We start from the raw sequence: 25,559 nt of genomic DNA, 5'->3' as shown, positions 1-25,559 counted from the left end.
GAAGCGCCTTTCTTGTCTTCCGACAACATTCGAGTCAAACGGGAGCGGGCAGCCTCACCTGTTTTAGCTGGACCCGAACCCGCGAAGAAGAGGTTCAAGGGTCTTCACCCTCCTTCCAACCCGACCCAGGCCTCTCGTCCTCCCGTCCAGTCAACTCTAGGCCACGGTGTACGGCATACCCGCGCCCATGATGGAAACCCGCATCCTGGCTGTCCGACTTGTAACCCCTCAAGCAACCCTGCTCTTCCTCCTGTCTCTGGTTCTGCTCTGTCGGAGACGCCCTCCCCTGTGTCAGCTGGTTCTAGTCAACTCTTGGTGACTGCTTGCTTGGTCTCGCGTCCCGCTTTGAAGTCTGCACTTCGTGTGTCTAGGCGGTCCAACTCCACCGCTCGCGTTCCTCGGCGTGTCCGCTTCTCTCATGAACTCTACAGCGAAGCCTTGGCCGCATACACCCAGCTTCAGTCCTCCCAGGCCGTATCGTATGACGGTCGGAAGCGGAGCTGGGACTCCATAGAAAATGAATCATCTGCTCTAACCAAGGATACCGAGTCGTCTCACACTGCAACTGGGAACTACTCGCTTCTCTCTGATGCGCTTTCTACGTCCAACTCTCCTCTGTCTGGTGACTCAACAGTATACAGCCCTCCATCAAGCACAGCTATGCCCAATACTACTTGCGCGTTATCCTCGCAAGAAAACGATGCCCCCAAGCCCCAAAGCTCCTCTCCGTCTCCATCTTCTCCGTCCAAAAGAATCAAGTTATCGCCCTCATCCATCTTGCATACCGAGGGTCAATTCTCGTTGTCTGCATCTGTTCCTGGTCACTTCAACGCAGCTAGCTCTCTGCCCTCCTCTCCGCCTGCCGCTCAGAATCTTGATCTCGTTTCCGCTGTTGCCCCTCGGACGCCTAGTCCGCGGGGACCCTCAGGTTCATTCTTCTCGCCTACGTTCTTCTCTCCCTCCGCCTCATCATCGTCCGGGGAAGAGGAAGTTGAAGCTCTTCTGGCCTCGTCTCCTCCGACGTCGCCTTTCCTGGCACCACGCTCCTCGTCTCCTTGCACGATCGTCTCCCCGTCCCCAAAGCGGCTGTGTTCCCCATCTATCGTCGATACTCTAGAACGGCACGTTTCCCCCGAACGCATCGAGTCTATCCCCTTACCTCTTAGAACCCCCAGCCCGCATAGCCTCCCGCCTCCCGCCGACATCCCTCCACGCCCCCGAACACCCCCGAACTCGGGCCCCGGACCCGGAAGCACGTCGAACACGCCTCAACCTCTCAGGCCCCCTCGTCCGGCCTGTGAAGACCACAGCTTCAGTGTAAATATCGCGGACAATGAGGTCAAGAACATGGAATGTGCACAAGAACGACCATTCCCCCCTCGTTCACACTCCCCACCCTGTCCACCGTCTGGAGGGAGTAGACAGCGCACATCGGAGCCTAATCGCCCTCCCAGGCCGGTCGTCGATCGAAAGTTTGACGGGTACTTTACGAAGGTGTGTTGTGCCATCTAATACCTTCGCTGAAGGTTCTAGGAAGCTAACGAAAGTACGTAGGACGCTTTCATCCGCATGCTTACGCGCGAGGAAGAGGATGAGGAGGATAGCGTCCACGTGCATATGCGTGAGGAAGAGGAAGAGGAGGATGAAACGAATGACGATGTGCCAGTGTCCGCCGTGACCCGCCAGCCCCAGGACCTTCCGCATCGCGCTCACTCGCCGCGCGGTGGCTACTCGTCTACCGACCCCTGCACGCCTGAGCCTGATAGGCCAGATCGACCACTCACTGACGCGCCGACGAACCATAATACCCGTCTTCTGTCGACCGAGATCGACGATTCATCTTCCGGTCTACACCGTGCATCCCCGCCATCCGACATCCCACCTTGCGTCCACGCACCCCTGGGAGGAAACTCTCCAAGGAGCCGACGACCAACCCCTCAGCCCGTACGACCGACGAGACCAGTTTCCGATACAAGTGTCGGTGTCGATATATGCGCCTCTACCGCCTCCATGGACCTCCCCGCCCATGTTCTGCCTCTCCCGCCTCGAGTGCGCACGCCTCCTGGGCCACCAGCCGCCGGGAGCCAGCCATGCACCCCGCAGCCGGGACGGCCTGTGCGTCCTACCGGCGATGAAGCCGCGCAGGACACAGACAATGACTCATTCGACGATCACCTCGCCGAGGCCTGCGTCGCTATGGTGACTACCCTCGGTGTCCTAAAGGTGAAGAGGGGCCTTACGGAGTGTGAGGCAGCGTTCAAAGCGAGCGATGGGATTTTCGTTAGTGCGGACGAGGATATCAGTAAGTGGCGCCTACAGCATATGAAGCTGCTGTTCTGACTGTCGTCGACTCATATTTCGTGTAGAACCACTTCCGGCAGTAACGGAAGACTTGACGCAGGCAAAGAAGTGTTCTAAGAAGGCTGGACCTACCAAAGGGAAAGACAAGGCTACCGCGTCCTCCGTGAAGACGGAGGACGGCGGCATCGCGTTGGGGCAGGTGCAGACCCAAGGCGAGTTTGGATAGTCTGCGTTGCCTGTGCAGTGATTTTTGACGTACGGCTCAGCAACAGCGAAGACGAAACGTGTAACGAAGGCAAAAGGCGACAAGAAGGCGAAGACGACAAGCGGAGTCGAAGTTAAGCTAGAGCAAATCGCGGCGGCTGCGACAGCCCCGGCTTCGGTTACGAAGAAGCCGAGGAAAAAGGGAACGGTCAAGGGCGCTGCTGCGCCTGAAGAGAGCGCGACTGATCCGGTACCAGCTGCGGGCTCGGGCAAGAAGAGGAGGACGAAGGGGCGTAAAGCTGGTGCGACGCCGACGGACAAGGACGTTGCATTGCCAAATTCAAGCCCGGCCGACGGGATTCCCGCAGCAACCGCCCCAGTGCACGCATTGCTTTCCCACACGTCCTCGTTGCAGAAGCGCGACAGCTACAAGGGGATCAAGCATCCGCCGCGTACGTGTTCGTACGTACCGGACCACCTGCAGGCGCTCGGGTCGGTGCGGTGGGACGCGGACGGTTTCGAATGCATGGAGCTGAGCGCACTGCCGTGGCTGGCGGGCACGGCACAGCACGGTCATGGTGAAGTACGGATCACCCATCCCGACGAGCCCGAGGCAGCGATCGTGAGGGGATACGAAATGATTTTCGGTGAGCGCACTGTGTTGCTGTGCCGGCGCCTGTCTCTGATCTCCTTCGGGCACATTGCAGTTCCGGAGGTGCCAGACCTATTCCTCATGAACGAGGAGGATGTACGGGTCCGGCTGTACGCACAGGGGCCGCTTCCTGCGTCGTTCCTGGAAGGCCTGGGAAGGGCAGTGTCTATACGACGGAGCGTTAGCGTTGGGGATGTCGGGACAGACGGGGTGGCGGGTGCCTAGGGGACGGATGCAATATTCGAAGATGTTGTTGTACGTCCTTCTTCCCTTGTTGTCTGATATAATTTGGAACTGAGATCATACACCATAGGCACGAGGTCCTTACATCGCGTTGTCGTAGTATCCGACTCCAGTAGTATCAACGCCCGGGCTGTGCACGACATTGTCTGCACGAGGGTATAACGTTAACGTCGGCTTTCTTGCTATTTGATTGCGGCTGAATGTACTTTCACCAGTAACAGAACCACCGCGTCATGTCTCTACGGACCATCAAGAAACTGTACAGCTTTCGTGCGTGCCGATGGTGGCTCCGAAGGTCTCGGAGGATGAGCAGGAGGTAACCAGTTTGCCCGGCTTCGCTCAGCACCGCCTTTGGAATAGAGGCGTCGGTGGGCGTTGAAACCATGGTCGCCGCCGCCATGGCTGCCTCGGAGATAGCTTCAGGTTATGCATCCACCGAGCCACGAGGCGGCGCACATTGCCACATGCAACCATCGCATCTAAACCAACCGAGTTCGGTCAGCCTGTCATCGGGGATCATCCACGCGCAATATTTAAGACAGAGGCTCTCTGGCCGTTGCACATCATTCCCATTGACCATTCTTCTTTCGTTCGCTCACTCTATCTTCAACCTTTCTCAATTTTTGTTTCAAGAGAGATGTTTGCCCGTTCGCTTTTTGTCGCATCCGTGCTTGCCTCGGCCATGGCGCTATACACGCCTCCCCGCCACGCCAACGACACCCTTTTGTCACGCGACGATTCTCCCGCCGACCAGGACCTATTGGCCTCTTGCCCCGGGGGTCCTGGCTCGAGCAACATTGCGCACGCCGATAGGTGCACCCTCGTACGTCTGCCCTCACTCGCATTCATGCTCAGCCTGCTGACAAGTGAGGAAATCCAGATCAACATCGTGAACAACCCGGATGTCCGCCTGTTCTCGATCCTCGGCGACCCCCAGCTGAAGTACGCCGCGCCCACATCTCAGAAAGTCCGCCGCATGCTGACTGCAGTTCCCCCAAACCTAGCTGCGGCGGCTCGTCTGACGACATCACCGTCACCCTCGGGGGCGAGTCGACGGTCGGGTCCGAGACCACTGTCAACGCGAACTTCGGGATCGACTTCGAGGGCATCTCCGTCGGCGGCGGCATCGAATCGTCGACATCGACGAGCCAGACGGTGTCCAAGTCGATCAGCTTCACCGTGAAGCCGGGCCGCCAGGCGGTGTACGTCGCCGGCACGAACTTCCACTCGCAGACGGGCAACGTGCAGGTCAACTACGGTAGCCGGCAGTTTGGCCACTTCATCGTGAGTTCGGGCCTTGTTCCCATATACAGCGGTCTCGGCCTGCGCTGACGCTGCGACTGTGCTGCAGTGGTTCACGGGCACGACCATCACGCAGCTCTCGCCCGACTCCGGTGACGTTGAGTTCGACGTCCACGAAACCGCATGTGGTACGTGCCCACTCGCGCTCTCATAGTAGTCGTCGCCGTATGCTGACGCTTTTATGGTACACAGGCACGGATCCCCGCGACCTGAACAACAACAGCTAGGCTCGTCCACGGAGATACCCATCGTGTGCACAGCGAGGGGCTCGTGACACACCACTGGCGGAATCATCGCTGGGAAAGCTTTCGAGCGCCTGGGTACTTCACTTTTGCACACTGCAACGCCTCGCGGTCATTGGTTCTATCGTATGGATAAATATTAATATCGATTTTAACTTAAGCAAGCTGGATACAACGACATCACGCTCTCTCGGAGGACCTTCTTAGAACAGGTTCGATGATTGCAACGGGATCCTCGGCGTTTTGGGGGGAAAAAACCCCTTCGAAGGCTGGCCTCAAACATTTCGAGCCGTCGTCATAGAGTGTCAAGGTATGACGACGCATTCGTATATGGGCGTGCACGTTCATGGATACAGATCAAATTCCAACGGTCCTACTAGTTGTCCGCTCGGTCGTCATTCACAACCTCCCTCCCATCGTCCTTTGCGTCGCCGTCACATTCGTGTGAGCGTCCTCCTGACAGAGCGCACACCCGCAGCTCGCTCAGAGCGAAACAGGGAGGCAGCCGATGGAGATGAGCCCGCCTACAACATCGGTCAGCATCCCGAACGCGGCCACGAAACAGGTATATGCAGCTTACCGAAGCTGTTGTCCTCGCAGCATACGGCAGTGGCGGAGCTGTAAATCATGGTCCGTCAGCGCATGCCCCGCTGCATAGAACACACCGAAGTCAACTCACCAGCCGTTCGCGCTTCCGACGCCGACGCCGGTGATCCCAGAGCAGGTCAGCCCGACCGGAACGTTCACGTCCTGGAGGACGACCCCCAGGAGGGACAGGATCGGCGCGATGGCCGCACTGTCCGCGGACTGGACAGAGTTGCAGCACTGCAGCGCCCCAGTGCTGCACGAGCCCGCGCCCGCACCTGCTGGGGCGGAGGGCGCGGGGGCGGCGGGGGTGGTGGAGGGCGGCGCGCCGCCCGGAAGGGCGTTGGCGACGGCAAGGATTGCGAGCGTGGCGAAGAAGGCGGTGAGCTGGGCGAACATGGTGGTGCGGGAGGTGGGATGAAGGAAGGGAAGGTTGGTGAGGTTATTTGGGCTGGAGAGACGAGGAGCGGTTGGTGAGGATGAGGAGGGCGATTGCAGCCCTCTTATAGCCTGTGGGTTTGCTGATATTCCTTCCGGACTACCCAGTGCTAAGTGTCGGCGCACCAATGACGCTCGAGGACACTTCGCCCTGTGCACATTAGCAGGCTCTAGCACAGCGAGGACCGACGACATCCACTCTCTCGCATACGACGCGGCCGCTCGCTGCACGCTCCACATCCAGCGTGGCAGGAAGCGCGGTGCGTCACAGGTACCCGTGTCGCCATACAATCCCATGTACGGCCCGACCCCATTTCGCACTTATGTACGTCTTCGCACCGCTCACTTTCCGCTCTCTCAACGATCATCCACGAACCGTAAGCCAAATAAGCTTCATGACGGCTCGCAGGATCGCCGTCTACTCGCTTGCCGTTCTAGACCTCCATCCGAGTGTGTCGCTCAGCTCCAGTCCATGCTTCTTCCCATGCGCTCTCTAGCGCCGCCGCTCGTCCTCAGGATTCGCCGTCCCAGACCCGGAGACGCACTACCACCGCAGCTCCATCGGAAGAATGCGGGCTGCGTGCGACATGGACTGCGAAGTCATGAGAATGCAGTTCTCGTGCGTGAAGTTGTCCGTGAGTCGCGTGTTTGCTAAGTTCACTGTTTCCAGGTCCAGGTGCGTTGGGGGGGCTGCGACCACGCTGCGGAACGTCACCAGGATATTCTTGAAAGAGCCGGGCTACACCCCATGATGCAGCTTGCTGTGCCTGAAAGACTGGACGCAAGCTTGCCTCGCCGCCTTGCTTGACTGTGAGAGACCTGTAGGTGCGTTGTGTCATCGGACGCTCTCGATCGCGGAGCTCAGCGAGCTCGCGGCAGCGTTGCAAGTCTGTGGATGTCTAGCTCGCTGCCGGACGTGGTATACATGTCGACGGGCGTCGAGAGCGATCCGCACTCCCAACGGAAAATGACAACCTACACAGCTGCAACTCCAAACCGCCTTCGGCTGCACGAGTTTCCACGGCGAGTCCAGGCCACGCAGTGCCTGGGCAATGGCGGAGCCCATGAATCTGTGGGACTGCCCTGCGCAGTGGCAGCTTGCGCGTACCGCAAACGCATTCCGGGTAACAGAGGAGACCGCGGAGACGTACCTATCGCGATATCGGTGTACCCAGTGAACTTGTTCGCATACCTGCGGAATAGAGTAATCGGATCCTGTTAACAAGTACGACGATGAGAGGCCATCCCGGGGCATCGTCAACCTGTGACTGATCTGTTTGGTTCTAGACAAGCGGTGTAGTCGTGCGCGATGCGGGTAGTGACAGATCCGCTCACTATATGATGTCCGGTTTCTGCCAGCGCTGCTTCAGCGGTACTGAGGTCGTTACGCTGACATGACTGACCTGTGGCCGTTGATGTTGCACCGCAGGTGCGCTACATCATTATTCCTTAATAGTGTGATATGACCTGATATGCATGCGATCTTTGCACGCCGGGCTTCGAACAGTCGATGGCAAGAGAGTGCAAGAGGGAGTGACGAGTCCGAACTAATTATTTGGGCGGTTAGGTTCTTCGGCAAAGTCCGGCGCACGTACATCGGGCGCTCGGGCGATTCGGGCCTCAGTGTACTCGCTTTCGTCGTCCTCATCCACGTCGGCAGTCCTAGGTTGGCCTTGCAAGGACAATTACGCTATGTCAACTGGATGCTTTTGCCCGTAATGGCAAGTATTACATATGCCATCGTGAAAGGAGACAATAGCCTGACAAGCAGCGTCCAAAGAGCATCAGCGTTACCAGCACTAGCGGCTTTAATTTTCTGTCATACTAGGAGCGCGGTAAGTTTGCGTATTCTGTTTGCCTCTTTCTAACACACCGCAATATCTGATTTCAGCCTATCAGCGCCACCAACTATCAGGATAATATGCGACACGCCACAAGCGTCCTGTCGTACCAACGATGCCGCTGTAAGATTCCAGCCATTGTGAGATGTCATCTGTCGAGCACGTCTATCTTACCGCCTGTATCCTCATGTACTCCCTGCGGTGATGCACACGATGTGTATGGCACTGCTGCAGCTGCGCGTGGCACTCGGGGTACTTAAAGCCGGTCCTTTCCTGACAACTCTACTCCGGACATACCTCAGCGTCCATAAAGTTCTGTGGTACACTGCTGCTCTGTCATGTTCCTAATCCTTCCTCTGGCTATTCTTATCCTTGAAGTCGCTTTGGCTCTCGCTCTTTCCAATCCACATCGGAAGGAACCCAGCAGCAACCTTCGTGCTCGGGACTTCAACGTCCACCTCTTGGCGGGACCCGCCGACCAGGACATTATCAATAGTTGCCCTGGCGCTCCCGGGTCCCCCCATCTTCGACGTGCAGATTACTGCACTCTCGTAAGTCATTTGGGTACCTCATTAACACATGTCTTCAATCTCGTGCAGGTCAATCGTATCGATAACCCTAACAGTCATACATTCACCATCCTCGGCAATCCGCAGCTCAAGTACGTCCTCACTGTCTGCCTTCCGTCCGTGTGATCCACTCAGCGACCTGCATAATCATACATTCTCTTTAGCTGTGGCGATGGTACGAGCTCTATCACCATGACAGTGGGCGGAGAGGCCGTCGTCGAGCAGACTACCACTATAAACGCGAACGCGCAATCGGCCGGGTCTAACGCGAGCACTGCTTTCAGCTTCCCACAAAACATATCGTTGTCAGGGGGCCTCGCGGAGGGCAGCGTGTTGAAGATCGCAGTGAAGAACTCGACCAAGTACTTGCTTCCGCCCGGAAAGCAGGCAGTGCTTGTTGCTGTAACTGCGCAGCGGTCGCAGACCGGCAATATCGAGGCGGCGTTCCGTAATCCGTGGATCACCAACATGGTCTCCGTGCGTATCTCGAAGTTTTTAAATGACCTCCACCCATGTTCGGAAAACTCATCATACCGCGTGGTTTCCAGTTCTACCCGACAAAGGCAAACATGACGCAGCTTACGCCCATCGCCAATAGCGTCGAATTCGATGTGTATGAGAGCGCATGCGGTGCGTATTCCGCCGCTCCGGGTTTTCTACGTTGGCACAACTCATATGCGGTAACCTAGGCACGGACCCTCGCGATCTATCCGGGTTCAACCCGACCTGACTCCGACTGAGCATCCGTGGTTATCATTTCAAGTGGCATTGTCTATACCGCGGTGTGCTTCGACGTCCCCTCTTTTGCTGATTGAATACTCTGTATATGATGTGTCGTATCACTGCGATGCCGGACGGTCAATGCCGTCTTCGAACGAGACCGTATGTTAACCATGTGTGGGATTGTGCGTTGTACAGGTGACTTGCGTTTGAGTCTGCATTCCTCTACAGCACATAGGATAACTGCTTTGCCTTTGGCTCCCACGCTTTGTTATCACCTGCGACCTCTCAAGACTCGATTTTATCTGGTACGCCGAGCACGCACTCCATTTGGCACCCTTCCTATGCTGACCCGTGTGCTATTGCCTTAGAGGACATACACGCATGCCACACCTCGTTGGTGCGACGATGCGTAGCGACGCATGTACGACTCATAACGTAGTAATAACCTCCGGAGATTTGATGTGCGGCAGCGCATTGTTGATGGGTTCTGGGATCGGCGACGGTCTCGCGGCGTTGTCCCTCCGTGTCCTTTTGTGAGTCTCTTGTCCTCCTGCTCATAGTCTTTTCTACTGGCGATGATATCCCCTCAATTTTGGTTTGCTGTTTCACAGAGCCAAGAGAGGCACAGAGACCGCCTTGACGCCCAACGATACATCTTACTTCGAGGTGTTCGGTCTTTCAGAGCGGTACGTGAAGCAATTGTATGCATGCAGCTCTAACCGCATATGCCCGCTTTCTCATGGAGAACCTCAAGTTGTCCCACAACGAGCTCACACACCGCCGTCTCAGCACCGCATTACTTTGATTCGGTGTGTACGCGATCGACACGCTGTGTCGTTTCGGGGTATGATGTCCGCACCGCACTCCACCAACCGGTTTGTCATTCGGGGTACGCCTAAGTAACCGGGTTGCCGGGGCCATACCAGCGCGAAGGCTCTGAGGGCGCACATGGTATAAAGGCTAAGTCTCGAGCTCTGCACAGAGACCATCCGCACTCATCTCTTCTTAGAACTACTCGACATCTCTCAGACTCAGACAGGATGCGCTTCTCCCTCTCCTTCGTCCTCGCCATGGTCGCCTCAGTGCTCGCCGCCGACCCTCTCGTCGTCAACACCCCGTAAGCACAGCGCAGGCAGCGGGACGTCGATGAACTCTGATCCCATTTCAGGACCTCCGCTCCCCAGTGCGGCGATACCGTCGGGACGTGGACCGGCGGCACTGGTAAGTCGCGAGCACCCCGTTTGAGGATCACGATAGGCGACTAACCCTGCTGTCCAGCTCCCTTCACCTTGGTGCGCACAGATGTTCTTCCTGGTATTGCTCACTAGCTGACGTACACCGTCTGCACTCGCCGTTTATCCCTCAGCGGTGAGTATTTCTGCTACGGGAGCAGTCTCCGAATTGTCTGACAGTGTTTCTTTTCTAGCATGAACTTCGATGGAGTCACTGAGGGCATGACTCCGGGACCGGGCGACAACGCCGGCACCTGGCACACCAACGTTCCTTCCGGTAAGTCATAGTTCCCGTCTCAATCGTCTTTAGCACATACAATACTCATTGATTTCTGCAACAGGTACCACCGTGTTCTTCTCCGTGACCGACGCGACGGGCCAGACCGGACGCTCCGCCGATTTCGTCGTCCAGCCCAGCTGTATGTCTTGTTCCTCTCTCTGCGCTGATGAAACTCGTACTGATCACGGCGTTGGCTATGCGCGAATAGCTGACAGCTCCTGCCTGTGAGCGAGGCGGAAGCTCCGGAGTTGAGGGTTGAATTCTTCGTCTTCCGACCGTCCCAGGCTCGGATGTAGGACGGCCTACCGTGCATCGTGTTATGTACTCGCTTAATATGTTTTGTTCACCCGTCCTTCGTGAACGGCGCAAGTAGACAATAAGTACTACACCATGGCTTCGTACGTTCACGAGTTTCGAGCGTGCTGCAGGAAATTCCCGTAAGAGGTTTTAGTTACTGCTAGAACGTCTAGCAACGTAGGACGAGCAACTTGTGTCCAGTGTTAACTTTGAGCCCGTCCTCAACAATTAGAGTCGTCTACCGCCGGATTCTGAAGATCGTACAAAAAGGGACATACATCCCGTTGAAATCAAATAAATCTACTGCACGAGAAGACACTGATATGTGGTTATAACGTCGACCACGAGGAAGAGGACGAAACAAGCACGACCGTCTTGGCAGTCGGACTTTGATGCGATCGGCAAAGTCCGGAGGAGACACGCGTCGAGCGCTCACAATGATCCTCTCTTTCTCTCGCGCTCCCTCAGAGTCACCTCGGATCCGTTCAAGGGAGTCGACTTCTCCGCCAGTACTGTCTACCTGTCCGTCATCGGCGGAAACAAACATAGCAAACTGCTATGGGGATGATAATTATTATTGTCTACCTAGCAGACCTGTGCGGCGACTAAGCTGGAGAAGCGTCAACGTACGTCGGGAGAGGTGAGTGACTATCCTTCGTATATCCTTTGCCAAGCGGAAAGCTGAACCGTAGTCGGACGAAGTTCTAGGTACATATTCGCGTAATCTCTCTAGGTACCACACCTGAGGCTGGTACCGCGCGAGGGCTACATTGTTACCCGTGGACACTGCGCTGGCATCTACGTGGACTCAGGACTGCGATGCTGATCCACCTATAACTCTATGACGACTCTTGGAAGAGACGGTAGACAGGATGGCGCAAATATCCCGCTAGTATCTCTGATCTCGGCCTTGAATGAGTACGTCTTTTCACAACGGGCATTCGACAGTTAATCTTCTCTTGTAGACGCTAAAAGAGCGCGCCTGTAGATCAAGCTCATGCGATTTTCTGCACAGCGTCTTGACCTGGTACCGATCTCAATGCCTGACACACTTTCAGACGCAAAGATACGGTTGATTCCCGCCCACGGCGCCTCCAACGAGACCACTCGTGATGGGCCTTCGTTCCGCTCAACTAGGCTGCGCCCCGCGCGCCTTGTATCGCCAGTACGGAGGCAATGGAAGCTGTCATGGGTGCAGTGTGTCCCAACAGCGGCCGATTGGACCCTTATCAAGCATTGGCGCCGCGCCCAAGCCGGATACAGCTTATCGTGGATTCATGACACGCAGAGTTCCCTGCTTCGTGTCATCTGCGGTGCGCTAGCCGATCATCAAGCACACGTTCATAGTCACATATGCGCGTACACATCCACAAGCATGCGATTGGATCTGCCACTGTCTCCGAAGCGCTTCACGCTCTTCCTCTCTCGCTCTCGGTCCGCCATCCTCTTGTTGCTCCAAACCCGAAGCTCGACTCGCGCCGCAACGGTCCCTGTGTCTTCAGAGGCTGACGGGAAGGCACCCGATAGCGATGACGCCGCCTGTGTATAGCAGGAGCGTCAGCACGAGAACCGCACCCGCGCCCTGACCATCGCACTCACCGAAGTCGTTGTTCTGGCAACACACCGCGTTGGTCGAGCTGCAAGACATTCGTCAGCACACTCCTTTCCCTCACAAACCGCTCGCAGCGACCTACCAAGCGTCAGAGCTGCCGACGCCGACGCCCGTGACGCCGGAGCACGACAGCCCGATGGGGAGGTCCAGGTCCTGGAGGACGACGCCAAGGATGCCGAGGATCGGCGAGATCGCGGTGCTGTTCGCGGACAGCACAGACTCGCAGCACTGCAGCGCCCCGGTCGAGCACGTCCCCGCTCCCCCAGCGGGCGCGGAGGGAGTCGCAGGGGGAGAGGGCGTCGCAGCTGTGGTAGACGGCGCGGTAGGGGTGGCGGGTGCGGACGTAGTAGATGGTTCAGTAGGAGTAGCCGGCGCAGAAGTGGTGGAGGGCGCGGCCGGGGTGGAAGATGCGGGTGTGGTTGAAGGGATAGCTGAGGTGGATGGCGCGGGCACAGACGAAGAAGACGGCGCGTCGGGCTCAGAGGTAGAAGTGTTGCCGGGCGCTGCGAGGGTGGCGGCGGCAAGGATGGCGAGCACGGCGAAGCCGGAGGTGAGCTTGGAGAATATCTTGATCGCGAGCATGATACTGAAGCTTACGCTGCGGCTGGTTGGCTTGGGGTTGTCGACCTCCCAGAAGCCGGCCTTCTTATACCGCGCACAGACACACCAGGTGTTCAAGTTGCGAGATATCTTGACCGGTTCGCGGTTCAGGATGTACCGGCTCCAATACCTCATGCCTTCAGCCGCCGCAAACATTCGCGTTGACATTCTCCAGCTGTTCACGAAGACCGTTGCTCTCTACCTTCGCTCCACTCTCAAATGGTCTTCCGAACGGGGCGTCACACCTCTCCGTTGCCGAACATGCGCACCGTACGGATGCTTTCATCAAGCAGTCACTCTACTCTACTCGAACGAATCACTGACAGGCTTACTGTCAGCCTCAGCGTCGTAGGAAGAAGCCCAAACTATGTACCAATTTTGGCGTCGTGAATCTCTACTGCTCACCCCAAATATCAGCAAAGTACGTCATCGTGTGTTGCAACACCTTGCGCGCTCAACCGCCGCAACATGTGCAGGACGATTATATTCTCGGGGGCGCACTTCGGCCGCACTCCTCACCGGCAGAATTCGAAGCACACCGGTGAGTAACGTGCAGGCCACGGTGCTCGGTGTCATGGGAATATCATCTGCGCATGTGCTGACTTCCCGCGTGCACGTCCTCAAGGTGCATTCGTCGACTGACCTTCTAGTGTGGACCACAGCCAATCTTCCAGCGCTCGCGCAGGTATTTCGCTTGTTTATCACGTTTCAAGCTGCGCTTTCCAGCGCACATGAAATGGACACGCTGCCAGGCGTGGTTGAGCCCGTTATGCACCGTGCGGCAGCCCAATCGTGGGTACCGACTCCTCACTGTAAGTCTCCTTACCGACCACAACAATACATGGTACGCTGCAAATGCATACATGACATGTGCCCTTCTGACGTTCGTTTGACTGCGATCGTGTTTCAACATATACAACAGCTCTCAAGCCGCCCTTCTTTCGTCGGTCCCATTCTGACGCTCGTACAGCAGCCGCTCATAACGCGTAAGGGTGCAGTACCGCTCCCGCTGCCCATCTATCTCCACATCCAATGGCACATCAGCGCTCGTCGGCCTCGCGACTTCTCCATCGGGCTCAGCGGCGCTCCTGCGGGTGCTTTGCTCGCTCCACATCAATATCGCAGCATCAAGAGTCACACAATCGCATATTGTCGTACACATTCACAAGCAATCAAGGGCGCTGGATAACTGTACTACTCGGCTCGGCACTATCTCCGCCTTCCTACATCCATGCCTGCTCCTGCCGCGTTCTCGAGGACGCGCGTTCGAATTCATCGGCCGTCCTCGCCGCGCTCGCTTGCTCAGAGGGAGGCCGGTAGGCAGCCGACGGAGAGCAGTCCACCTAAGACCCCGGATGTGAGCAAATCCGATGCCAGATGTGCGCGTATTCCTTGTCGTTCTCTTACCGAAGCTGTTGTCGTCGCAGCAGACGGTGTTGGCAGAGCTACAAATCGATGATTAGCTCATATCAACTCGCAGATGTGGAGCAGAAGCTCACCAGCTGTTGCCGCCGCCGACGCCGACACCCGTGATGTCGGAGCAAGACAGGCCGACCGGGATGTTCACGTCTTGGAGGACGACGCCGAGCGCGGCGAGGATGGGCGCTACAGCTGCGCTGCTGCCCGACTCGACGGACTGGCAGCACTGGAGTGCGCCGGTGCTGCACGAGCCAGCGCCAGCGCCGCCGGCGGGAGCGGAGGGCGCGGGGGCAGCGGGGGCCGTGGGCGTGTTGTTCGGGGCCGCGGTGGCGACGGCAAGGATTGCGAATGAGACGACGGTAGAGGTGAGCTTGGCGAACATGGTGATTTCAGTTGCGAGGGATTGGAAGGCTAATCGAGCTGTTTCTAGGCGGCGGTTGGTGAGGATGGAGACGGTGAGCGTGAGCGTTCTTATACATGGCCCGCCGGCTGCTCGCATATGTTTCTTCGTACTTTGCAGGATGTGGGGCGGCTTTGGTGACGCCAGTGCTCGACTTCTCTCCGAACATAGCGCTGATGACATGTAGCCACTTGCGACGCTGTTCCTGAACTCGCTCCTCAGTGCTCCAAACAATATCTATGGGGTGAGGCGACGGCGGTCCGCAACGTTACGCACGGTCGCCCTTCTCCTGTGCGGCTTCTCCCGTGCAGTACCACAATGGGCAGCGTTAGCGAGTTCCCCGTGCGCATCTCTCGTCTCGGGCGAACGGAGCCTCCAAGATGAATTGGTACGTCATGACAGCCCCGCCTCGTGCACGCCCTCAATCACCGCTCATCCGAGATATTTTCGGCCGCAGGTTCGACGGCCCCTCGCGTCCGTGGCGGGAGTCCGCGGTGACGGAGCGTCCAGGCCGTGAAGTCATGCGATCCATGCGCATTGTGAATGTGCACATGCAGGTAAACTGTCTCCATTGTCAGGAACCATCCGACTTCGATTACGCAGCGGTGCGTCGGACATATCATGTCGTACTTGCGCCACGACGTCGCGACCGCTAACTTTCTCCTTAAGAAGCAAAGCGGCGACGTGCACGACTGAAGAGGTGATCCAAACCGTCGCGTTTCGGTGCCATTCCCCGCGAAGCATGCCCGTGGCAAGGCGTCTTCGATCAGCGCGGCCAGGACGATTGCCCTTCAATGGTATTACCCGCCCTTCGGACTCTAACACGTTCACGGTATAACCCGCAAGTCGGTGCTTGGAGGAATGTGAGGTTCATTTTGCGCATTCACTCGGTGCGTGCATTTGTCCATCGGGTACCGAATACAAAATGACGCTACTGGATACGGCACCCTACTGTAGGGTGGGCTTCCAAACTACCACCCCTGCAATGTTGTGCTTAGCAGTCCGCGGATTCGGGTTGCAAGAAGTTAGAACCTCTCGAGGCGCCCAAGTCCTTTGGTGTAATATTGTTGAAGCCTCACCCAGCGCTCGCGGCTCTTCTCACTCCTCACTGCCGATCATTGGGTACGAGTTCACACGTTGGCATACGACGATACACATTCACAATCATTCAGGCACGGTCTGTTCTACTCGGCGCGACACTCCACCCTCCCCCTTCGCCTACACCCCCACTTCCTCCTCCGACGGCAAGAGCGAATCGATGTGTTATTCTGGAGCGACGTTCGTCACGAACGCGCTTAGAGGCTGGCAGGAAGGCACCCGATGGCGAGGAGACCGCCTACAGCCAAGCGTTGATGAAACGAGTATTCGATCACCTAAAATCCCTTCTATGTGACTTACCGAAGTTGTTCTCGTCGCAGCACACAGCGTTGGTGGAGCTATGACCGTTCGTCAGCCCTGCTCAATCTTCCTCACAAAGCATTCAAGGCGACTTACCAACTGTCCGAGCCGCCGACGCCGACGCCGTTGACGCCCGAGCAGGACAGGCCGACGGGGATGTTCAGGTCCTGAACGACGACGCCGAGCGCCGCGAGGATCGGCGCGACAGCCGCGCTGCCCGCGGCCTCGACAGAGTTGCAGCACTGGAGCGTGCCGGTCGAGCACGAGCCCGCGGCCTGCGGAGTCGCGGTGGCGACGGCAAGGATTGCGAACGCGGCGAAGGCAGAGGTGAGCTTGGCGAACATGTTGGTTTCGAGAGAGATGAGGCTGAAGCTGGTAAGGCTGCTTGGGGCGATCGGCTGATGCTGAGGATGGGGCGGGCGGGTGCGCGCCCTTCTTATACCTCGCGCGCTGCTGTGAGCTCACCGTTTCCTTCACCCTCTACAGTCTCGGACTCTGTGCACGTCGGTGACGCCAGCGCGCGCGCGACCTCTACTCGGCCTTGACGACATCCACATTGCGCGAAGCCCGCCGTCCCTGTTCCCGCTCCACAATCAACATGTCCTGAAACCCGAAGTTCAATGACTGCGCGGTCCCCGCGGTGCGGGCCCTATAGACGCATCCCGCCTCTGCAGCCACCTTCCGAGCGCAGTGCGAAGTACGACTCACGCGGATAATTGTGTGAGCAGCAGGCATCCGCCCATCTCCTTCATCTCGGACGATCATCTGAGCCTCCTTCATGAATGGGGTACGTCATTGAAGGCCGCGCAGGCCTTCAGTCACCTCGCGCCGGACGTATTTTGAGCCGCCAATGACCCCGAGACGCTCTACCGCCGCACGCAGGCCTTCGACAGCGGAAGAGTGCAAGAACACATCAGTGCGTGAATGCGCAGGCGGTGTGTCCATGGGAATAATGCATGCACGATATGCATGTTCTCATGTCGGCGACATGCGCTCGAGTCCGGTTTCCTCCAGAGAATGCCGCGGGGGATCGCCAATGCAGGGGCTAAAGCCCGACTCGTGGTGTCGGAGCGGCGCAGCGATATTCCAAGTCGTGATGATAGGTATACAGGCCCGACGACAGGAGCTGAAGTACTGGGCCTGAAGCCGTGGTCGAAATATAGCTCATAGCAACGTACACACATGCGCTTTGTGCGTAGTAAAAAAACTCGTCTCCTGGAGTAAAACGCTCTCATCTATTTGTTGACTTCCCATTAGCCGACTTGAACGACTGACCTCGTCATTACACGATGTGATCGTACTAGTGACGCGCTCTACCAGCTGAGCTAAACGGGATATACCCCTCGCCTCACCCACTCTGTGCCAGCGCGGACCGCTGCGGCTCGTACTGGTCCCACCTGCCCGGGCACACTGGCACCGAGGTAAGGAGCGGATTGCCGACCACCGGGGGAGGCTTTAGAGCGAGGTCGAATCTGCGAACCCACGAACCCGCGAACCCTCGAAGTATCCACCCCCTGCGACAGCACCTGCAGGGCCTCGGACGGGGCGCCGGAGGCTATCTGACATGTATGACTTCGTCTTCCGCGTCCACCGCCCCGGAGCCTTGGTCCTCGGACACGGTTGAGGCTGCGAAACCTGGATGCGCGCGTTCATTCCCGCGCGGGAGAGAGCTGTTGCTGCCGCACCTCCCGTTCGTGCACGTCCTCCCAGGCACATGAAGCTGGAAAATCTGTGACATCAGTGCGCGAGGACGAGCACTCTGGAACGCACCCCCGAACCTTTCGTCCACCGCTCAAAAGTACCGGGACCGACGACCCAGTGGCACTCCACCGTCCATACAGCACCACCACCGCATATCCAGAGATTGCCCATCCTCGCAACCGCACCATGCTCTCCACTACGCACCTCTCCGCCCTCACGGCACTCTTCCTCGCAATCCTTGCCGTCGCCACCCCGACGCCCTCCCCCAGCGTCGGGAACGGTTCCGCGGGCCCCTGCGCAGCCGCAGAGAGCACGCCGCAGTGCTGCTCCGCGCTCATGCCCGCGAACAGCACCGCGGGCGCCGCGCTGCTCGGCGCGCTGGGCGCGGCCGTCGGGGACGTGTCGTCGCTCGTCGGCATCGCGTGCACGGACGCGGGTTCTAGCGCGAGCTGGTGAGTGTCTATGGGTTGTCATCGCGTGAAGGGGGAGGAGACTGACAGATGTGGGGTTTTGCAGTGCGGCGCACGATGCGCCGGTGTGTTGTGCCGGGGAGCCGGCTCTGTGTGAGTGGTTTGTGCATTCGGGCGTGTGGGCGTGTGCTGACGGGTTATATCATAGTGGGGATCTTGTCGCTGGGCTGTCTGCCGATTGTAGGGCAGCTGTTGTAGGGTCGGGTATGCCGGCAGAGGCGCGGCGCAATGGCGGTTAGAAAAGTATCAGGATCATGTCTGTATCGAGGATTAGTGTCCATGTATGCGTTGTTTTATGGTATATCAAGATATGTCGAGAGCCAACACACGCGTCTTGATGGACGTTGTCTGCAAAAGAGCTGGAGTGAGATGCGGTTGCGTGGTAAAAACGTAGAAGGTACGTAGCGTCGCCAATCAAAGGTGCAGACGCCCGGCGCCGCGCTGGCACAGCAGTCGTGTCTTTTTTTTTTTTTTTTGGTATCCAAGTTATCATTTTACATGTAGTGCTTATACAGCCGTCTACGCTACGATTAAAACGGGGTTTTCTGATGGTCCCCGCGAACATATCTCGAGTCTACTGCGGCGCTGCCGCTCATATCGTAGTGGAAATTTTAGCTCGTGAGGGTGATTATAATGTGTGTGACTTGGGGGCATATGGGGTTGGGGCATGGGCATGGGCATAGTCGCGGAGGAGGAAGAAACGGGGGAAGAGGAGGGTGGCACGATGGGGCGGCGGGCGCGATGTGGCGCTCAGCCGTCTGGGGCGTCGTCGAACGAGAAGGCGGTCGGGTTGTCGGTAAGGAAGCACTGGATGTCGTAGAACGGGTCCAGGGACCCGAGAAGGTCTTCGATGCTGGAGTGCCTGTATTTCCGAACGTAGTGGTTGCAGTGGAAGAGGACGTGTTCGCGCGTGTGATATGCCGGCGGGCCGTCGTGGAGGGTGCACATGGTGGGCTCGTTTGCTCTAGGGCGGAAGCGGTCGCGATACCATCCAGTTGGGGCGTGGTTTGTGATACACCGGATGAATCGAGCCGTGAGCGTGGGGCGTCCGCCGAGGCGTTTGAGCGGGTAAGACTTCGTGTGAGTTAAGCGGCGAAAGGCAGGGTGACGCAGATGCGTACGGCCCCAGAACTTGGCAGTGTTGGCGCCAACACAGCAGTCGTGTCGATCGCGACTTGGAGTTCGTCCACGCTAGCGCTGTTTGGCAGTAAGTAGTATAGATGGTGAGCATTTTCTTGTTCAAGTTTCCGTGAATTATGGCTAACTGAGACGCAACATGCAGAGCAGGAGGTCTTACTCTGAATCTCTGTCATTGCGGGCTGACCGGTACCGTCAGCCCGCTGGCAGCCTGAGCTCGCTCGCGACCAACTTACGTGAAAGCGACGGACACTCGATAGCCCGGTGCGTCGAGTAAGTGAGCAGTTAGAGGCGCGTTCTTACCCTCTTTGGCGGCTGGTCTAGACCTAGGTCTTTCGCGATTGCGAGACGGGAAGACGATAGCCAAGGGTAAACTGACGGTTAAGCGCCAAACAGTGGTGACATCCCGCAGTCGCAACCCTCGTTTCTAGGTCCTGCTAGTCGGGTGTAGCCTGCGTACCGCACACACCAGAGCACCATGTCCAGAGGACGCGCTGTAGCTCGTAAGAGGTATGCAAGGACTACATGACAGACAGACAAGAGGGAGGAAAGGTTGGAAGAAGGGGGAGGCTGGGGAGGACGCCGCGGAGCTGGGATCGGACAGCCACTAATTGGGATCTGGGGTACGCGGACGATGATTGGATCGTCTCCGCAGCTGTCCGCCTCAATCAACACCACTTCATTTTTACACCGTCCGTTCGGGCCCGCTGCCTCCAACCTATATCTGCGCGCCCCGCCGCGCACCCGTCCGCCATCCCTTGGAACTCGACCACCACCGTCCTCTCCTCGGTCCCCCGCCTCCCACCGGCCACACACACAAGCTAGCAAGCCCCACGTTCTTTAACACACACAGCCTATCCCGCCATGTTCTCCCTCCCCCGCCTCCTCCTCGTCGCCCTCCTCGCCGCCCCGGCCGCCCTCGCTGCGGGCACCCCGAGCCCCGTCCCCGTCGCCCCGACGCGCGTCCGCCGCTTCGCCCCGGTCGAGGACGCCGCCTCGGTCTTCAACCCGACCGGCGTCGCCGCCCGCGCCCTCGCGCACAACCCCGTCGACGCGCGCGGGCTGACCAACGGCCAACGCCTCGCGCGTGGGCTCCCCCCACGTAGCCCTGCGTTCAACACGCGCCGCCGTGCGCTGGCTCCGCGCCAGTCCGCCACGCCCTGCGCGCTGAGCCAGGCGACTGGAACTATCCGCGTCGCGGATACCAACGGCGCCGTCCTTGGATATGTTTCGGCCAGCGCGAACGCGTTCGGCGAGTACAGCTTGGCAACCGACGCGGCCGCCGCGCTCTCCGTCGTGCTCCGCCGCTGCGACTCGAACGACTCGCCCTTCGACATCGAGACCCTTGTACGCCCATTTTTCTATCATGTTGTGAAATATATGCTGAGGTGGCGGTCCCTTAGAACGGCGTCTCCGCCTACCCGTACCTCGGTGGTGTCGTCGGCTTCGCGAACACCGACGACAACCTCAGCGCCGGCTCCTACAACTACGTCTACATCGCGGGCACTTCCCAGGGTACGCTCCCAGCAACCGTCACCCTACACGCCCACTAACCAAATTTCCTTCCTTGTAGTCGCGCACGGCCCCGCTCAGAGCGCGCCGAACGCATTCAGCGCCGCATCGGGCACCCCCAAGGACATCGAGTCCGCCGTCTGGACGCTCAGCGGCGCCGACGCGCTCGCGTTCAACTGGGTGAACACGGACGGCTCCGCCGCCGCGGGCACGCTCGTTTACGTCGCGTCCTCGGCTGCGTTCACGTACACCGGCGACCTCTCCGCGTTCGTGGCCACCTTCGGCCCTGCGACCGCAGTGGTGAGTAGACCCCACGAGCTATTTCTATGGACTCCTCTGACGCGCTTTACAGACGTTCACGTTCGTCGACGCCGCCGCTGCCCCGTGAAGACCCCACCTGGTCGATCCACGCCGAGCCCTAGAAATACCCGAAAACGACATTTATATTTCGGATCACTAGGTAGCTCACGGTTTTAAATCTATAGGTTATACAGAAGACACGCGTAGAGTTATAGAACTACTGATACATAGCATATAACCTACATTTACAGTACTGGACACCCCTCGCGAAGGGTGATATTTGAGAACGACGTTGAAAGACGAGGAACTGTTGTAGGGTGTAACGTGGTGCGCAATACACTTGTTGAGCGCGCGAATATGGGGTTATTTCTCGCATTTGGCCGAGGAGTATGGCGACAAGTTGAAGGTATACCGTCGCGGGGTATGTTGCGAGGTCGGGCTACGCGGAGTCGCGTCTCGTACCGATCCGATCTTGCGAGCGCTTACTCCATGACGCCGCCGCAGCGTCAGCGCGGCCATGCGCCTCTTGACTCGTACCATTACTACCAACTTTCAAGGAGTGATCATCTCGTATGTTAGCCAGTGAGTATTCGCTCTTCTAGACGGGGATATAGCTAACGTAGAAGGCAGGTCTTCATGATATAACATCGTTCGAAATAAGTCGTGCGCTCACATGCCGGCGTGGCACTCGCTTCTAGGTCCTGACAGGAACGAGATGTCCATATTAACATGGATAGTATGATATCCAGAAAGCTCAACTAGGATTAGTATTCTGAAAAGTGCTCAATCACCCAGCAGCCGGTCTACAGATCTTGGTGGGGCCTCCGAGCCGCGGTCTTCAACTTTGCCGACGCAGCTGTTGGCAGGAGTTCCCCCGACATCGCTACCATAGACAGCACCCCGACAGCCATTCTCGAGCAACGCCAGGCCCCGGCAGAACGTAAATGGTACGCAACAATTTTCGAGCGGATCGGAGGGCGCTCGGCGCTGGACGCAACGAAGAAGGGCGAGTGCTCCTTCGAGCGGGCGTCCTAGTGCCGCCCGGTGGCTTTGCGCGGTTACTCGCTTGGAAGCCGAACGCGTGTATTTTCTCAGGGAAAGGGGAAAGAGGATGGCTTGGGTTGCACGCTTCCGGCGGCGTGGTGGCCATATCTGCTCTCTCACCAACTATGCATCGCAACCTTGCGCTCATACGTGGCTCAGGCCGAAAAGGCGGGTTCAACATAGGTGGGCAGCGGCATACACACAGGGCCGATACACCTCTGACACGGAACAGGAGGTTATAGCCCAAGGCACCCCTTCCTCCATCAAACCCAGCTTGTCCTTCGGCGCAGCGCTCATCACCTTCGCTGGCAGATAGCCTGCCACATCCAGCACTCCAATAGCCTCGTCCCATCGGAACCCATCTCCTGCTCGGTTCTACAGCCTCCGAGGCAGGCAGGGACGTCAGAACGGGCTACCTTCCGCCTCCGCATCGGGTCCGGGTGATATATCAAGGACGCGCTGCGCGAGTCGAACCACCCCCACCCTCGCACCCCTCTGCCAGGACCCTTCCCGTCTCGCCTCCCGTCCCGTTGCGCGGCCTCTGCAGCTGCATCCACACGCTCACCAGCACCACACTCGTTACCAACTCCATCAAATACCGCGCATACCGCCATGCTCTTCCCCACGCTCGCCAGCGGGCTCTTCCTCGCCCTCCTCGGCGCGCCCAGCGTCCTCGCCATCCAGGATCCCCCAGTGAACTCGCTTCCTGAGCTCCCCATCCCCATCCCCTCGCTCCCGGTGCTCCCCTCACTCGGGCTTCGATCCTACCCCCCAGTCCGCCCTCGCGACGACGTCAACCCCTCCGACCCCTCCGACTCATCAGACTCAGACCCGCTCCGCCCCACGCGCGCCCGTCCCGAGCGCCCGCGTCGCGCACCTGCCCCGGCCGCCTACGAGCACATCAACCCCACCGACCTACCCACACGCACGCTCGTGCAAGCCGACCAGATCGCGCCCCGCGCCCGCGCGCTCACGAACGCGCAGCGCCTCGCGAACGGCCTCCCCCCGCTCGCCCCGCGGCGCCGCCAGCGCTCCCGTGGCGCGCACGCCCCGCGGACGTCGCCGAAGCCGTGCAGCAACCCGACGGGGACGCTGACTGTGACGGACGTGGACACGGGTGCGGGCGCGACGTTTGGGCAGGTGGGGAGCATGGCGAACGCGTTTGGGGAGTATGGGATCGGGGGCGTCGAGGGCGGCAGCGCTCTTAATGTTGTGCTGCTCCAGTGTAACACCGACGGAGGGCCGTTCGAGGTTCAGACTACTGTATGTTTCTTCTCGAGCGTCGTACGGTGTGTTTGCGCTGATGCGTGTGTGCGGGGGCAGAACGGGTTGGGCAACTTTACGTTCTTCGGCGGTATCATCGGCTTCGGGAGCATAGATGACAACATCAGCGACGCTAACTCGAACTACGTCTACGTCGGCGGCACCTCCGAGGGTACGCTCTTCCCTTCCCATTCTCTCTTTTACTCATCTTCTCACCCCCATTCTCCTTACAGTCTCCCCTGGGCCCGCGCAGGACGCTCCGAACGGGTTCACCGCCGCAACCGGCACAGAGCGCGACATCGAATCCGCGCTCTGGACGCTCGGCGCCGACAGCTCGCTCACGATGAACTGGATCAACACGGACGGCACGCTCGCACAGGGCGCGCACCTGCTGTATGTGGCGAACGCGAACGCGATCGTGCTCACGGGCAACGTTGATTTGTTCCGCGCGCGGTTCGGGCCTGCGGCGGAGGTGGTGCGTATCTTAGCTTGTGTTTGGTAAATTGACATGCTGACTTTGGGTTCGGTAGGTGCTCACATTCGTCCCCAGTTCGGGCTCCCTCTAGCGACGCGGCTCTCTTTTAATCCTCAGGTTGGTCGCGCCGCCGTGCCAAAAGACGATTTATGCCTACCGTCTACATCCACCGGTTCATTATTCGGACTACAGACCTTCAAAGCTTCATCCCTTCACGTCCATGTCGTAGAGTTTCGTGTTATCACACCTTTAACCATTCAGCAAGGACAGAGCCGCTGTATTTCTTGACTCTGTTGTACGGCGTGCATCACACGTCGAGTGCTGAAGAGTACCTTACAGTTATTCGCATAGCTAATGATACCCACTAGTCTTCCGAGACTATGCACTGTATCTATAGCCTATGGCCTCAGGACGCTCCTCTCGGCCTGTGCTTTGGACACTAACTGCCTCTCGAATCGTCAAGCACTCGACGCATGCCGTGACGCGGATTCACATACATCGTACGAGGGCTGCCAACAGCGACCACAAGGCACTGGAACAGTGCGAAAAGAACAAGAGCTCACCTCGCTGGCGGGCGTCGTGGTCGGAGGAGTCGCGCCTGGTCGCGCAGAACTCGCGTCGCGGGCCACGTGGTACGTGTCAAACGCTCTAGCGCCCGCGCTACCGCTACCGCCGCGTTCGACGCGACCACGACGTCGACAACACTGTGTTTGACTCCAGGAACGATATGTTTAAGGTAATACCGTAGGTGGTATAGTGTTGAAAACGCTTGAATGTGAAAACAACTGCTGACCATCGCGTTTACAGACAACCTTGAAGAACTGGTTTACGCCAGTGAAGGCTTCGCACTGTGGGAAGGATCTACATTTGTTAGAGGTGTTCGGAACAGGAGGGAGAGAACAACTGAAAAAGGTGTTCTTGACATTTTTGTGCGCTGTCGAGAATAAATGTGCAAAACACCTCAAGTAGACATTTTTACGCCTCTCACAGGTGTTTTGCACGCTCATTCCCGATGTGGAGCACAGTTTCGCAACATTTCTTCAAGGTGTTTCCGACGGTGCAGGGACAGTGTTCTCAACACCGATACTCATTGTAGGTCACAATATTTTCACTGGTGCACAACACTGTTCGCAGCTGTTATGCACGCTGTATATCAGTTCCAGCTGCGCCGACCATGCTCCGATACATTTGACGATAATAATTGGTTATTGGATTATATCACTACGTACACCCGTTCTCTTCGCCCCCAGACGACGGTCTCGCAAAGCGCTGTGCGACGCCGGCACGCGCACCTATGCTAAGGAGCGAGTGCACGACGG

The 25,559-nt window shown here is 58.2% G+C and overlaps 12 protein-coding genes and 1 non-coding gene across 13 annotated transcripts; 7 read left to right on the top strand and 6 right to left on the bottom strand.

Annotated features, from left to right (window-relative positions):
- Positions 1-2,090: 2,090 nt before the first annotated feature.
- Positions 2,091-3,382, top strand: TRAVEDRAFT_24511 (uncharacterized protein; the record flags this gene model as incomplete). The annotated part of the gene is made up of 5 exons (XM_008046451.1): positions 2,091-2,115; positions 2,153-2,302; positions 2,367-2,500; positions 2,597-3,152; positions 3,213-3,382. 5 exons carry the CDS (start codon positions 2,091-2,093, stop codon positions 3,380-3,382), a joined length of 1,035 nt encoding a protein of 344 aa, XP_008044642.1.
- Positions 3,383-4,082: 700 nt separating this feature from the next.
- Positions 4,083-4,856, top strand: TRAVEDRAFT_136133 (uncharacterized protein; the record flags this gene model as incomplete). The annotated part of the gene is made up of 4 exons (XM_008046590.1): positions 4,083-4,223; positions 4,281-4,342; positions 4,405-4,684; positions 4,752-4,856. The coding sequence occupies 4 exons, from the start codon at positions 4,083-4,085 to the stop codon at positions 4,854-4,856; spliced, it is 588 nt and encodes a 195-aa protein (XP_008044781.1).
- A 571-nt stretch (positions 4,857-5,427) lies between these two features.
- Positions 5,428-5,799, bottom strand: TRAVEDRAFT_88295 (fungal hydrophobin; the record flags this gene model as incomplete). Its single annotated transcript, XM_008046589.2, has 3 exons — positions 5,428-5,468; positions 5,525-5,562; positions 5,624-5,799. Coding segments are annotated over 3 exons (255 nt in total), but the record flags the coding sequence as incomplete, so codon positions are not given.
- Positions 5,800-8,146: 2,347 nt separating this feature from the next.
- Positions 8,147-9,107, top strand: TRAVEDRAFT_24508 (uncharacterized protein; the record flags this gene model as incomplete). Its single annotated transcript, XM_008046450.1, has 5 exons — positions 8,147-8,359; positions 8,408-8,469; positions 8,542-8,854; positions 8,926-9,007; positions 9,067-9,107. 5 exons carry the CDS (start codon positions 8,147-8,149, stop codon positions 9,105-9,107), a joined length of 711 nt encoding a protein of 236 aa, XP_008044641.1.
- A 1,033-nt stretch (positions 9,108-10,140) lies between these two features.
- TRAVEDRAFT_24507 (uncharacterized protein) lies at positions 10,141-11,141 on the top strand (the record flags this gene model as incomplete). The annotated part of the gene is made up of 7 exons (XM_008046449.1): positions 10,141-10,217; positions 10,269-10,321; positions 10,429-10,468; positions 10,527-10,609; positions 10,674-10,751; positions 10,986-11,010; positions 11,111-11,141. The coding sequence occupies 7 exons, from the start codon at positions 10,141-10,143 to the stop codon at positions 11,139-11,141; spliced, it is 387 nt and encodes a 128-aa protein (XP_008044640.1).
- Positions 11,142-12,407: 1,266 nt separating this feature from the next.
- TRAVEDRAFT_24506 (hydrophobin-domain-containing protein) lies at positions 12,408-13,103 on the bottom strand (the record flags this gene model as incomplete). The annotated part of the gene is made up of 3 exons (XM_008046448.1): positions 12,408-12,448; positions 12,509-12,546; positions 12,604-13,103. 3 exons carry the CDS (start codon positions 13,101-13,103, stop codon positions 12,408-12,410), a joined length of 579 nt encoding a protein of 192 aa, XP_008044639.1.
- Positions 13,104-14,423: 1,320 nt separating this feature from the next.
- TRAVEDRAFT_53647 (fungal hydrophobin) lies at positions 14,424-14,922 on the bottom strand (the record flags this gene model as incomplete). The annotated part of the gene is made up of 3 exons (XM_008046588.1): positions 14,424-14,464; positions 14,529-14,566; positions 14,621-14,922. The coding sequence occupies 3 exons, from the start codon at positions 14,920-14,922 to the stop codon at positions 14,424-14,426; spliced, it is 381 nt and encodes a 126-aa protein (XP_008044779.1).
- A 1,313-nt stretch (positions 14,923-16,235) lies between these two features.
- Positions 16,236-16,682, bottom strand: TRAVEDRAFT_24504 (fungal hydrophobin; the record flags this gene model as incomplete). The annotated part of the gene is made up of 3 exons (XM_008046447.1): positions 16,236-16,276; positions 16,339-16,376; positions 16,435-16,682. 3 exons carry the CDS (start codon positions 16,680-16,682, stop codon positions 16,236-16,238), a joined length of 327 nt encoding a protein of 108 aa, XP_008044638.1.
- Positions 16,683-17,585: 903 nt separating this feature from the next.
- Positions 17,586-17,673, bottom strand: TRAVEDRAFT_t254. The gene has a single exon. It is a non-coding gene; the product is annotated as a tRNA-Thr (tRNA).
- A 552-nt stretch (positions 17,674-18,225) lies between these two features.
- TRAVEDRAFT_53645 (uncharacterized protein) lies at positions 18,226-18,707 on the top strand (the record flags this gene model as incomplete). The annotated part of the gene is made up of 3 exons (XM_008046587.1): positions 18,226-18,491; positions 18,556-18,602; positions 18,658-18,707. The coding sequence occupies 3 exons, from the start codon at positions 18,226-18,228 to the stop codon at positions 18,705-18,707; spliced, it is 363 nt and encodes a 120-aa protein (XP_008044778.1).
- A 552-nt stretch (positions 18,708-19,259) lies between these two features.
- Positions 19,260-20,126, bottom strand: TRAVEDRAFT_53644 (uncharacterized protein; the record flags this gene model as incomplete). The annotated part of the gene is made up of 3 exons (XM_008046586.1): positions 19,260-19,583; positions 19,631-19,706; positions 20,116-20,126. 3 exons carry the CDS (start codon positions 20,124-20,126, stop codon positions 19,260-19,262), a joined length of 411 nt encoding a protein of 136 aa, XP_008044777.1.
- A 384-nt stretch (positions 20,127-20,510) lies between these two features.
- On the top strand, positions 20,511-21,809 carry TRAVEDRAFT_175319 (uncharacterized protein; the record flags this gene model as incomplete). The annotated part of the gene is made up of 4 exons (XM_008046585.1): positions 20,511-20,993; positions 21,050-21,161; positions 21,220-21,458; positions 21,511-21,809. The coding sequence occupies 4 exons, from the start codon at positions 20,511-20,513 to the stop codon at positions 21,544-21,546; spliced, it is 870 nt and encodes a 289-aa protein (XP_008044776.1). The 3' UTR covers positions 21,547-21,809.
- A 1,305-nt stretch (positions 21,810-23,114) lies between these two features.
- TRAVEDRAFT_75288 (uncharacterized protein) lies at positions 23,115-24,484 on the top strand (the record flags this gene model as incomplete). Its single annotated transcript, XM_008046584.1, has 4 exons — positions 23,115-23,765; positions 23,826-23,937; positions 23,999-24,240; positions 24,296-24,484. The coding sequence occupies 4 exons, from the start codon at positions 23,115-23,117 to the stop codon at positions 24,329-24,331; spliced, it is 1,041 nt and encodes a 346-aa protein (XP_008044775.1). The 3' UTR covers positions 24,332-24,484.
- Between the last annotated feature and the right edge of the window lie 1,075 nt (positions 24,485-25,559).

Source organism: Trametes versicolor (genome assembly GCF_000271585.1).
Source record: "Trametes versicolor FP-101664 SS1 unplaced genomic scaffold TRAVEscaffold_14, whole genome shotgun sequence".
NCBI classification, from domain to species: Eukaryota; Fungi; Basidiomycota; class Agaricomycetes; order Polyporales; family Polyporaceae; genus Trametes; species Trametes versicolor.
The sequence above is the reverse complement of the archived record's forward strand: the minus strand, read 5'-3'. Positions and strand labels throughout refer to the sequence as shown.